The sequence below is a fragment of the Podarcis liolepis genome (genome assembly GCF_965112155.1).
Source record: "Podarcis liolepis genome assembly, chromosome: 3".
NCBI classification, from domain to species: domain Eukaryota; kingdom Metazoa; phylum Chordata; class Lepidosauria; order Squamata; family Lacertidae; genus Podarcis; species Podarcis liolepis.
Window position 1 is genome coordinate 92,791,262 of NC_139557.1, and position 13,632 is coordinate 92,804,893.

The 13,632-nt window shown below is 38.6% G+C and overlaps 1 protein-coding gene across 17 annotated transcripts in view; it reads left to right on the top strand.

The window, feature by feature from the left end:
• Positions 1–13,632, top strand: part of ENAH (ENAH actin regulator) — a 152,474-nt gene that overhangs the window by 104,791 nt on the left and 34,051 nt on the right. For 13 of the 17 annotated variants that reach the window (XR_014524287.1, XR_014524288.1, XR_014524289.1 and 10 more), the window contains one exon: positions 13,082–13,247. Coding sequence is in view for 14 of the 17 variants with exons in the window: in XM_083496055.1 (XP_083352181.1) it covers positions 13,082–13,247 (166 nt within the window). In the remaining 3 variants the exon portion in view is untranslated. Of the gene's footprint in view, positions 1–7,804; positions 7,977–13,081; positions 13,248–13,632 lie in introns of those variants that run through there. The other 4 variants (XM_083496061.1, XM_083496056.1, XM_083496059.1 and 1 more) reach the window with 3 other exon arrangements.

Sequence of the window (13,632 nt, forward strand, 5' to 3'; positions counted from 1 at the left end):
CCACACCTCAAAAAAAAAATATTCTGGAGTTGTAAAAGTTTCAGAAAGAGCAACCAAAATTATCAATGGGATAAAGCAACTCCCCTATGAAGAAAGGTTGTAACTTTGGGGACTTTTCAATTTAGAAAAAGGCAAGTAAGAGGCGACATGATAGAAGTATAGAGAATTATGTGCAGCTTGGAGAAAGTAGATAGAAAAAGTTTTTCTCCCTCATAACACTAGATCTTTTGGACACCCTATGAAGCAGAGTGTTAGAAGATTCAGGGTGGATAAAAGAAAGTGCTTCTTCATAGCTAAACTATAGAACTGACTCCCATAAAAAATGATGGGCCAGATTGAGTGAAGTCTTCCAGTGTGTGAGCTAGTGTAACTGGAGAATTGTCAGAGAGTAGGCCCTACTGAGTAGGGCATAGTGTGTGTGTGAATGTGATTTTTAAGTGCATTTGGAACACCCAAGAATATGTTTTGAAACTAGTGCTGTTCACATTTGTCATATCTTTCCTTTGTTGTTTTATCATCTAATTGTAGAGTTGGAAGGGGCCCCGAGGGTAAATGCATTTTCTTGAAACCAATATGTCTCTTTGAATAGGATAGATATTGTTTGTCACTTTAAAACTGGTTTTCAAATTCTCTGTCTTCCACTTCCACTTCCAGGGAATCCTGTCCTTCTCTTGTCATTTGTCACAGAACAGAATTTTGCAAACAGTTTTGGGTTTCATGCTTTGAGGCAGACTATGCTGATGTCAGTCTTGCATAGTCTAAAATAGGAAAATCTCCATGATCCATAAGAATGCATACCCGGGGCCACTTAACACAGATTAGTTATGCTTTAACAATTAAGTGGGCCTGATAGGAACCTCTTGAGCTGGACAGAATAGCTGGATGTACATGTACGTTCAGTGAAATGTTTAAACAAACAGACATGCACACTATACAATTGGTTGTATCTTTTCAGCCATTTTTATCTACATTGTAGGGAATGTTTAGTAGCAGTGGACAAGCCTGTCTTCAGAAAAGCCTTTCTGCCAGTATTGATTGAGTCATAGATGATTCCCTGATAAGCTTCCAAAGAACTCCAGGATTCCCCAGTTCCAACTTGAAAACCACTTACATAAACAAATGTGAGCAAGGTCACAGAAGCATAGCATTGTAGATTTGGAAGGTATCCCCCTTCTAGTCATCTAGTCCAACCCCCTGCAATGCAGGAATCTCAACTAAAGCATCCATGACAGATGGCCACCCAACTTCTGCTTAAAAACCTCCTCCACCTTCTGTGGGAGTCCACTTTTGTCTTAGAAGGTTACTGCCGTTAACAGCATCTGAAGTGATAAAATACTTCCTGTTCAAGTCCGCATGGAAATAATTGAATGGTAATCCCTCTAAAAGAATATTGGCCATATGCCACACTAGTGGAGTGAGTCAGTAGTACGGTCTTTACTAGCATTGCCAATTATATATAGGTCAGTGGTAGATGATGTAATATAGGTTATTTCCTGTGGTCATGAAGCAGAGAGTTTGTCATTAAAGTGTGTGTGTGTTTTTGAAATAATGCTGCTGATCTAAAGGATACATACAATTCAATTCTTGGACTGTAACGTGGATTGCTAAAACATGTACCTTGAAACTATTGGCTCAATTTATAGAAATGTGCCTCATGATTGGCTGCTTCTCCCATTTTGCGCATTGTTTCCTTCCTGTACTTCCTGCCCTGCAGATTTTTTTTTTTTAATTTTTTTGCATCATAGCCTTTGGGGGCTAATCTAGGCTTCTGTTTGTCAGAGCTAGCTGGGATATTTTTGATGGTATGCTAGTTGTATGTTCTTTAGGTGAATTGGATGTCTTGGTTGTTTTAAGCTAGCTGTGTTTGTCTGACGCCGTTTTACTTTTTAATTTTTATTTGGTTGTTTTAAATATGTTTTATTTTATGCATTTATATTTTGTTGTAAACTGCTACAAATATTTTCTGTAAATAATTAAAAATAAAAACACTTAGCTCTGATGTCTAAACTCCACAAATTATGTTAACTGCTAACTATAGATTTCCTCCAATGTTGATTAAAAATGGATTTCAAGTTCTGGTTTGGGTGGCACCCTGTGTACTAACTGTGGTTAGTGGGAGCATATTTCTGATGGCCAAAGCATGGTTTGGCTGACTTCTTAACTGAGCTGTTGAGGCTTGCTTATCATAACAATAATTCTATATTTGGTGTTGTCTATAAATTTAGATGCATTTTGAACAACTTTCTGTGGCATAAGGGCATTGGGACACTGTGCTGGTTTGGAACTTCGAGATATGTGCCATAGCAATTAAATGAAACTGCACAATAGAAAAGGCACAGACGGTGCCATTATGAGATTTGACATTTCAAGAGCTGATTTTAAATGTGTTCATCTGTATGCACACATTGAATAACTACTGCTTTTTATCTAGCCCTGGAATGATAGAAATGAGAGCTCGATTTATGAAAAGTCAGTATGAGCAGAAGACCTGATTGCATTAGCTTTAAGAAGCAGTGAACGTTTTAAGATTTTAAAATGCCCTTACTGCTTAATTTACCGCATGCAGTATCCAAAACAGCTTACAATAGAAACTAAATACAAAAACAAAAAACCCATCCAACAGTACAAAATCTAAAGTTATTTATTTATTTATTTATTTATTTCATCCCAACTTTTTCTCCAAAGTGCACAAAGTGGTGTACATGGTTCTGCCCCTCTTCATTTAATCCCCCAAACAACCCTGTGAGGTAGATTAGGCTGAGAGGCAGTGACGGGCCCAAGGTCACCCAGTGACCTTTATGGCTGAGTTGGGATTTGAAACATAGTAATAATAATAATAATAATAATTTATTATTTATAACCCGCCCATCTGGCTGGGTTTCCCCAGCCACTCTGGGCGGCTTCCAACTGAATATTAAAAACAGTACAGCATCAGAAATTAAAAACTTCCCTAAAGAGGGCTGCCTTCAGTTGTCTCTCAGGTACTAGTCTTATCCGCTATACTACACTTCCTCTATTACTACTGTATAATAAGTACAGTACAGACATATGTCTGAATGTTTCCTGTCTCCTGAATCGTGGTTGGGTTGTAGTAAAATTTGTCTTGGGTGTGCTGTGGATTTAACTTCTACACGGGAGGCAATGTCCTGCAGTCTCATTATGTGAATGAAGGGAGTGAACCTTCCTCCCCCAATCTCAACCAATGGGAGAGTTCCTATGAGGAAAAGTGTTCACTTAAGTACAAGTCGCAACCATTTTGCGCTTGTCCAGTTGATACAAGACAGGCAATGTGTGGGTCTTTTGGGACACAGAAGAGGGCGCAACAGGCTTATGCATGCTCCACTGACATGTGCAGGCTCCAAGAATGGAACCCCGTGCAAAATGGTTGCCATCTGTATACAGAATTCAGTCACCTTGTAGATAATAACATCAATTTGTACCATTTTTTAAATAGATGAAAACGGTTGACATGTTGTGTGGAACACTTCCAGTCACCATTATTTTTTACTATTTATGTGTAGTGATTTATAGCCCACCTTTCTTAAATTATGGAACATAAGGCTCCGCAGCACCTGTTTGACCTTCATTAAGGGTGTACTAGGCATGTGTACTAGGACTACTGTTTCTTACTGGAGCGTCATCAAAATATTCATTAGCAGATGCTGTGCTAATAATAATGACACTAAAGATCTGGAATGCAGATTGAGAGACTTGCCTTATCCCTTACATACCTAGTAAGTTAATGTGGTCTGGGAGAGCAGCTTCTTCAAGTTCTGAAGATCTCAGAAGCTTCCTCCACAGTAGGGCTGGGCAATATATTGGTATATCATCCAAAGCGGTTGGACGTCTATATTGTGATATCAGTTTCATAATTTTTGACCTGGCAATATATTGCAAATCATGATATGTGTGTGTGAGAGCTATGCAAAAATCACAGTGGGAAAAACCATGAAGCCAGCCAATGTTTCTCTTGATTCCTGTAGCCCCTATTAACTCTGCCAGCTCACCTCTCCTCTGCCTCCTGCAAGTGGCAGTGAATCACAAGAGCAGGGGCTGGCAAAAATCACAACCCGGGGGGGGGGCAGTGAAGTCAGCCAGTGCCTCTACATAGCCCCATTATATCTCAGACATTGTGATATATTGGCGTATCACGTTGTTTAGCTGGTGGAATATCATGATGTTGAAAACCAGATACTGTCCAGCCCTAGCTGAAGGGTGGTCTTTCAATTTTTGAAATAAAATAAAAACATACCCATATGGTTTGACACTAGTTAAGCAAAATTATTTCCCCTATAGCCAGCAAGAGGATAGAGAGCTACAGTGAAGGCACTTTTGACAGGCTTTTAGTTGAATCAAGTAGTACTCGCTAAATGGTGGTGCTAGCCATTGTGGGCTTTTTTTCCTTTTAGCTGTCAAGATACTGGGAGGAGTTTGAAGGCTAGCGCCTGCCATCTAATATGTTTTGCAGTCTTCACTGAATATTTTGCATCTGTTTTTAAGGCATTCCCCCCCTGACTCCTTGTTTGTACTGATTCTCGCTTCACAAGTTGTGCAAAGCTTTTCATAACATAGCATTAATTAATAATATGAACGGTGGTTCTTCAGTGCAAGAGATGGAACAGTTCTCCTTTAAAATATCTGGTGAATGCTAAAAAAAAGAACAAAAAACCTGCAGATGATTAGCAAACAGGTTAAGAAATGCCACCTAGTCTACAATTATTTATTATTTAGCAAATAGAACTTTTTAGAAAGCTTAAGAGCACTTGTTGATTGATACGGCATTCTTGTTCCCCAAGAGCTGTTCTACAGAAGTGATTTATAACACTTAGGTAGGTGGCATGCGCACTCCATACATTATTCTATTTGTATATGAAGAAAGACAATTTTTCTTTTAAAAAAAATTCCACCAGTAAGTCTTAAATTACTTCTACGGTTCTTGTAGAAGAGTAACAATTGTGCTTAAGCACTTGAAAACAACACATATTCCTGTGGTAAAGTGATCTGCTACAATGGTAAACTGTTTCAATGCTATCTCTAAGAGTTTGCCTGTCTATAGTGTGTAACTAACCCCTTGTTTGGGGGTGGGGGAATCTAGATTACTATCTTAGACGTTCAAGAACTAAGGGTTGTATCCAGCTTGCACAATAGACTTTTCATTCCTCTCCTCTTCTCTGCAACCCTCTGTGTACCCTCAAAATCTGCACCAGAGACAAGAATACATTTCCCCTCCATATATTCTATGTGTATACTGAGCAGTTGTGACTGTGAGAGGAATTAAGTAATTTCTCAAAAATTGCTCCATGGAAATTAGTTATGGCAGAGTTCTGACAGAGACTGCATAGACTTAATGCATGAATGGTAATGCTGCTCTAACGTGGTAGGTATAGTCGTACCTTGGTTCTTGAACAGAATCCATTCCGGATGTCCGTTCGACTTCCGAAAACCAAGGCACCACTTCCAATTGGCTCCAGGAACTTCCTGCACTCAATTAGAAGCTGTGGAAGCTGCATCAGACGTTCAGCTTCCAAAAAAATGTTCGAAAACAGCAACACTCACTTCCAGGTTTGTGGTGTTCGGGAGGCTAAATGTTCGAGTCACAAGGTGTTCCAGAACCAAGGTACGACTGTATCTTGTAAGCTTTTCTGTACAGCTTGCTCAAAGTTTGTTACAAGAAAGTGAAAGGCAAGACTGCGTACACTGAGATGTGGTTTAATGCATCACAATTCCAGGTTGCCTTAGAATACCAGCTGGTATTCCCAGAATAGGATTGGTTGTCTAATATGTATCCTGCTTATTCTGCAGCATGTTGCCATCATGAACATCATGAAGTAGCACATATGTAGTAAGCAGATGCTTAGCAAGCACATATTTACTTGTTTGCCATAAGCTTGCCTTCAAGCATTAGTGTTGGAATATGTAGTGAGCGTTCATAGTATTGTGAAGCTGTCCTTTGATAGTAGGCAAGTGCCAGAACCTTTGCAGCTGAAAATGAATCTGTTAGATGCTTCTTTTTAACATATACAGGGATGTCCAATGGGTTGACTGCAGCTAGCGGCTCAGTTAATTTCCTCCGTGGGGGGAAGCATCCGGCCCTGGCCCTCACTCGTGCACAATCGCAAAAGCGGCAGATGGGGTAATCCCATCAACTCAACAACTTGGATCTGCTCCCCTAAAAAAAAAAAATCAACAATTTTTGTGTCCCCCCCCCCCAAAAAATGGGTACATCACTGACAGCTTTTTATTGTGGGAGTAGATCGCAGTCTCTCGGGAGTTGAACGTCCCTGACATATAGTAATAAAATTTCCTGCACTATTAATAGTTTAATTCATAAGCATTTTTTAAATGCTAAAAATAGCATACTTGATGGATTGCATATTGTGCTCGTATTCAAACACCCATGCAAGTTTTGATGTCACAAAAAATGAGTACTTGCCTCAAGTAGCTGTCATGTGCTATGAAGACCCATTGCTTCCTTGCAGGCTCAGGGCATCTAGTGATCAAAGAGGGCAGACAGTTCTGCCCAAGACTAGGCCAGTCTTCCAAAACTTTGTGCTCTGTATCTGGCTGGGGTTGATGGGAGTTTGTTTATTTTAAAGCATTTCTAGGTGGGGCCTGCTAAAAGTGGCTTACAAGAATAAAATACAACATACAGAAAAACATGACTCTACAAAAGAAATAGAATTGCCCCCCAACCCCCCCGAAAATCCAGTAGAACAGCAGAGAATAGCCATAGTCCGAACAACAAAACATCGCTTATGGAAGGCAAGTAAGAAAAAAGTTCTTCCAAAATCCTTGAAGCCAAGGCATTTGATTGCTTTTCTACTGAGAGGGACTTCCAGAGTCACAGGGTCCCCATGTAAAAGGGCCCTCAGCCTTATGTCCAGTAAGATCCAGCCAGGTGGTCTGATCATCTCACCGGCAGTATCTGCATTTTGGACCAACTGCAGCTACATTCTAAAGCAGCTGAAGTTTCAGTAGAATCAGTTTCGATAAAATAATTCCATCAAAGAAAAACAACAAAAATTTCAACAGCAAGGACATTCTTATCAAGTAGGCCGTCAACCAGCTTGCCATATTCCCATCAAATGCCTGGGATAAAAGATGAGTTTTGTTTTGGTGCTAAAAGGAGGTTAATGATGACCTCCTTTTAGACCTCACTGGGGAGAATTCCACAGCTAGGGAATCCCAACCCAAAAGGCTTTGCTCTTTGTGAACCTCCCTCACATGGAGAATGCCCTCAGATGGAAGGGTCCGGATAGGTTCGTATTGGGAGAGGCAGTCACATATGTATTGTGTATTTTAATTTCTTGCGGATCGAGTTGCATTGTTTCGGTGTAATCTCCCATATGAAGGAGCGATGTGGAATGATTCCTTTGGAGGAATACCATGACTAAACAGTTGAGGAATGGTTTTGCAGGAGTAGGACCTGTCTGTGCTGCTCTATTTTTTAAGGTATTTTTAACCTGCCCTTAAACAAAATTTCTGGGATGGATGCATTATGCTCATCGATCTTTTCTGCACAACCTGTGAAATCTTCCATGCCAATTTTCTGCTTGTATTCCTTCATAACACTTTATGCAGAAGAAAATGCCCTTGCCTGAATGCCTGTGATAGTCACTTTGTAGTAGCTTGGTAAAAGTTTCTCCAGTTGAGTCTTGTATACACTTCACTGTTACCTACTACATTTAGAGAATGAGTTCAGGAAGGAAAAGAATTATAGCATATGGCTAAGATTTCAGTGGCATGTTTATTTTAGGGACCAGTTACATTCTTGCAAGACTACTCTCTGACTTAATTAGAAATTGGGACATTACTTTCAAGCTTCTAGTCTAGTTGAGCACTCAAAAGTCTTAAGAAATATCCATTGCGGGGGGTTATACTTTTACTATGAGAATTCTAAGATTGTCTGACAAAGAGCAGCAAACCATGAAACTGGCAGATATACCCTTGGCTGTGCTCCAGCTGCCTGTAGCAATGTAAGTACACACCATAGCGCTTGCTTGTGATAAAACGTACAGAAATTCTGCTTCTGAAAGATAATACAAACTTTTAAATTAATTTAAATTCTTGTTGAAAAGAGGTTGATCTCTTTCTGATAACAAGTGGAAAGAAATTAATTGTTGCACGTAGTTTTTTATATGTAGCAAACTATTTTTAGCACAAATAGCTTGAGCACTACAAAACAATTAACAAAATAAGAATTAAAGGTACATTTGGAAGATGTTCCTGCATATGTGACTTTCTGACAGACATAAGAGAGTGACTGATATCCTACATGAAGCGTTTTCTCTGAGTACTTGTAAGATAGTTATATTTATCCTTTTGAATCTTTTAGGATTAATGGTGAAAGTCATTCTTTACTGAACAGTACTTGAACTGCTCAGGTACTTCTCGTTTTCTTATTAGGATAAACAGAAAGGTTGATCTGGTTTCTCCTCGCATCATAGATAAAATGTTTTTAAACAAAAAACAAAAATGGGCTGTGTGCCAAGAAAAGGTTTTTGTACCAATATAATTTTGTATCTTAGTCGCTTAAAGCATGCTGTTTTTCAAAAACATTTTAAAAGGGGAAAGTGAGTCATTACTGGTGTTCCAAACAAAGTTAGTGTTTAAGATTGAACTGTTACTATCTCAGTAATGCCATTTATAACTAAATCCAAATAAATCTTACATTTAACTAGCATAGTAAATTATTTTGTTAGGAACACAAATCTTCAGTTTATATAACAGTAGCATAATCTATAACATCATTTCCCTAGGGGAAAAACTGCAACTGAAAAGGCAAAGAAAAAGCGACTTTGAATTGATTTACCCTTTAATAGATAAAGTTTGTTCACTGTAAATCATGGGTGGCATTCTACTAAAGTTTAGAGTAGACCTGTTGAAAATAATGGGCCTAACCCAGCTCATTAATTCCTGTGGTTCTACTCTGAGTAAAACTTAATTGAAAACTAGCTCATGGTTCCACAACACATTTAAAAGGGTATTGGATGTTCATCAATCCAAGACCTGGTTTCCCTCCCCCCAGCAGGGTAATGAATGAGTAGGTCTGATATGTATAAAAATATATAATGTGTATAAAAAGGGATTCAGAGCAGGAGTTAGTGGGGAGGCTCCAACAAACAATGCACACCAGTAAAATACTGCATTTTCTCCAATACTGTCCCTCATTTTGATACACTGTGCATTGAAAGCTCTCAGTCATTGTGCTTGCACATTTTGATTTAGTTCTCAAACTGCAATTCCCTCTGGAAAAACTAGTTAAGTATTCTTGTCTTGTCTAGCTAGGCTTCATGTTGTCTATTGGTGACGGTGCAAATACTCTGGGGTTATTGATTTGGTTTTTCCGTTTATAGCATGAAGAGACTAAATACCTTTGCAATAAATAACACAGCTGACATACATTGGTGTACTCTAGAAACAGCCTTAACTAAAATAACTTCTACTTTGTACCAAGTATAGACAGGGGTATAAAGTCTGAGTAAGGCAAGTGGCATAATCTGTGTTTTGCATCCAATATCTGCATCAGAATTGTGATGAAGATATCACTAACATGCCCCTAAATGCTTTACCACTGAGTATCTGCTTAAGATCTTAAATGCCAGAGAAGCTAACCTAGTCAACATGGTGAGCTCTTTGGTCAGGATCCAGCATTTAACATCGGAATGCAGTTTGCACATAACATTAGAAAATAACTATGGTTTAACACAGATTAGTAGCATGCTGGTACCCACTGCTTAAAAGGCTTCTACAACAAACCACAATCTCTAGCTGCTCGCTTATTAGTGCAACAGAGCTGCTACATTTGTGTTGGTGGGTGATCTGGACTAATTCTGTGCAGGTTTATTTCAGTAAGCCAGTTAAATATGAAGAGATGACTGTCTTGCTGCAAGGCTGCTATATAAAACAGGTTATAGTTTTCTAGGTAAAATCCAAAGTCTTCATAAATAACCCCAATCCAGGTTAATTGTGACCTCTTTTTCCTCCACCAACACTTTAGTTTTTACATGCTAAAATCCTGTACCCACTTATCTGGGAATAAGCCCCTTTGAGCACACTGGGAGTTACTTGTGAGTAGACCATGTCTAGGATTGTGCTGTAACAAATGTTTAAAGATAGATTAACGTAGTTTGAAGGGACTTCACTCTTGATGTTCATAACGCTCATCTGTTCACTGACTCTAGTGCTTGTGTTCTCTTAAACTAGCAGACTATCTTCTCATTTTTATTCAACAACCATGACCTGAGAATGTTTTAGGACTGTGCAAATGGTCTGGTTTCAGTGTACTTTACTGAAGTACATTGACTTAACTTTTCCCAAGTATTTGAGGAAAGGGCATTGTACGCTGGGCATTTCTGTTGGATCTAGAAGTAGGGTTGTTGTATCTAAAAAAAGAGCTATCCAAATAACAGCTGGGAAAGTATGCGTCAAGCACCACAAGCTAGTTTGTCTCACTCATGAAGCAGATGTCCTTGCAGTTTCTTTGAGGATGAGCTATGTAGTCATTGTTTTTATGTTTCATTTTTGATATCTGATTCTATTGTATTTTTAGTCCTGTTTTTCACATGTCATGGTGGATGTTTTCTAGCGGAGAAGGGCAAAACTTGAATGGGTTGTTTATACTTCAAGATTATACTGAATAAATGGTTTATACTTAAAATTTTTTTTTTTTTTATTATAATTGATACAGCCTGTGTTAACATTTTTATTTACCGTATTTTTCGCTCTATAACGTGCACCCGACCATAACACGCACATAGTTTTTAGAGGAGGAAAATCCGTAGGCATGCCACCTGTAGGCATTCCCTCCATAACACGCACAGACATTTCCCCTTACTTTTTAGGAGGAAAAAAGTTAGTGTTATGGTGCAAAAAATACGGTAATTTATATCTAGAGAACAAATCAAAACTAGCATTTCATGTTAAATTTATATGCTATATAACTGCAAAAGCAAAAAAATAGTTGAACTGACATATTTCAAACGTGTATTTAGTGTGGTTTAACTATTATAATGAAACAAATTCAGACAAATATTTTAAGACATGACAACTAAATATATGGGAAGTTTATACTGCTATTTAAATTTTTGGGATGGGGGGGATGAAAATGCTGAAAACTGCCCAAGGTGTTGTCAACATAAATCTGCAGGTTAATGGCTCATTTGACAAAATATTTGATCCTCCTACAACAGGGGTAGGCAACCTAAGGCCTGCATGCTGGACGTGGCCCAATCGCCTTCTCAATCCGGCCCACGTATGGTCCGGGAATCAGTGTGTTTTTACAGGAGTAGAATGTGTCCTTTTATTTAAAATGCACCTCTGGGTTATTTGTGGAGCCTGCCTGGTGTTTTTACATTAGTAGAATATGTGCTTTTATTTAAAATGCATCTCTGGGTAATTTGTGGGGCACAGGAATTTGTTCATTCCCCCCCCCCAAAATATAGTTCGACCCACCACATGGTCTGAGGGATGGTGGACCGGCCCACGGCTGACCCCTGTTCTACAAGATAGCAGGGTTTATTAATGTTTCCCCCCCCCCCATATTTTTTCTGAATGCATTGTTGCTTTCAGTTTGCTTCATGTTATTATGTAGCACTGGGAATTATAATAAAATTTAATAAATAAATATGTAGTAGTGAGAGATGGTCTTCTGAAAAGATTAAAATGCAGCTTTTGATTTTAGGTTTGACTAAGAACATTCAGATTACTTTATAATTGCCCAGTTTGACTTGAACCCTGCCATATTGAATAATTTCCAGCCAGTCTCCAATACTCTATTATTCAATAAGGTGTTCAAGTATGTGTTCTGTTCTGGTTGGATAATGCCTTGGATGAACCTAGCAGCTATTTGTTCAGGCCAGTAGATTATCTTAGCAGGCTTTTTAACATTATGCTCCTTTTTGTAAATCCTATTGAGCCACACTCTGCTTTATGTCCCTTGGAATCTGGGCTAAAAGCCAGTTATTCCCAGATTAATATGGGTCATTGAATATTTGGGCAGTTATAAATGGAAGAAGAATCTGTGCTCTGAAGTTGCAGGTTGAATAGGTCTGGTTCACATCTCATATTAAACCTTAGTTTAAAACAAACCATGATTTAATGAGAATGAGCAGTATACTGCTACACAATGTTTAAAGGTTTCTGTGGCATCCCATCCCTGCTTTTCCACCACAAATTAAACAAGACACAGTTTGTCTTGTTATGTTGTCCAAATCTGGGGCTGTTGGTTTGTTTCCTCCAAACAAGTCATAAGTGGTAGCCAAGGTTTCTTACTGGCTAGCGTTTTGTGGTTTGCTTGAGGAAACAAGACCAGGAGCCTGTGTTCTGTTGGCATGACAAGCCGGATTCTAGCTTGTTTCATCCATGGTGCAATAGGAGGGAGGGGGAGCTCTGTGAGCAGCATGCACTAGCATATTGAACATTCAGATTAAACCATGGTTTGTTTTAAACAACTGTGGAGGCCTACCTGTATTTAAAAATAAATAAATCAAGAGAAGCCTAATAGTTAAAAGCAAGGATGCTTACTGAATCTCTGTTGAAAGAATGTTCCATAACCTGGGACCAGTGTCACTAAATACTGAACTTCTGATTGGTCAGGCGGGGGCAGAATAACTAGCAGTGCTACTCTGGATGATCTCAGTCATCGAACTGGGATATAAAGGCTTAGGCAGTCTTTAAGGCACTGTGAGCCCAAGTTGTTGCTGTATTTACAATGTTTATTTTCAGTCATTTTAAAGCTGTATTTATACCAATTTAATATTATAAGCCATTTTGTGAAGATTTGTGCTTTGAAAAGTGGGTCAGAAACGTATGAATTGCAAGATTGGATTATTATTATTATTTTAATGACATAAATTGGTCCACCGTGGTCATCCCTCCTCTTCCCCTATTCAGAAGAATTAGATGAACTGTTCGGAAACAGTGTCTGATTTTACTAATGAAACTATGTATGAACGTTTCAAAATGGGAAATGAGTGGTAGAATGTTGCCTTTGTTTTGAAAAGGTGTTTCCTTTCATATAGGACATTTAACATCACTTGTTTTTTTCCTTCTAATAATTTGTTTTCCCTTGTTTTAACAGTGAGCAGAGCATCTGCCAAGCACGGGCTGCTGTAATGGTCTATGATGATGCTAATAAGAAGTGGGTACCAGCTGGTGGATCTACTGGATTTAGCAGAGTTCATATATATCATCATACAGGCAACAATACATTTAGAGTAGTTGGCAGAAAGATTCAGGATCATCAGGTAAGTGATTAAACTCAAGTAATTAAAATGGCCTTTTATTTTAGTTGTTCAGATGTAAATGTTCTCTTACATTGATGGAAGGAGATGAACTTTTGGATCCACCTCAGAGCCTTTAACTTAATAGAATAATGGGACAGTCAAACATGTCAGAGGCTTTCAGAAGATTTTCACCACAAATCTGCATTTTTTATAATCTTTTGCCTCTTTTACCAAAAAACAAATAATGCCAACTGAGTGGAATTATCTGGGGGTTTTGGAATGTAGAGTCCAAAGAGTTGGTGTAGGTGAGATCAAAGTTTCATTTATTGATTTAACAAGCCAGCTAGTTCCTAAGCAGAAAGGATTGCATTTGTGACTTCGACATTTTGATTTTTAAAAACCAATG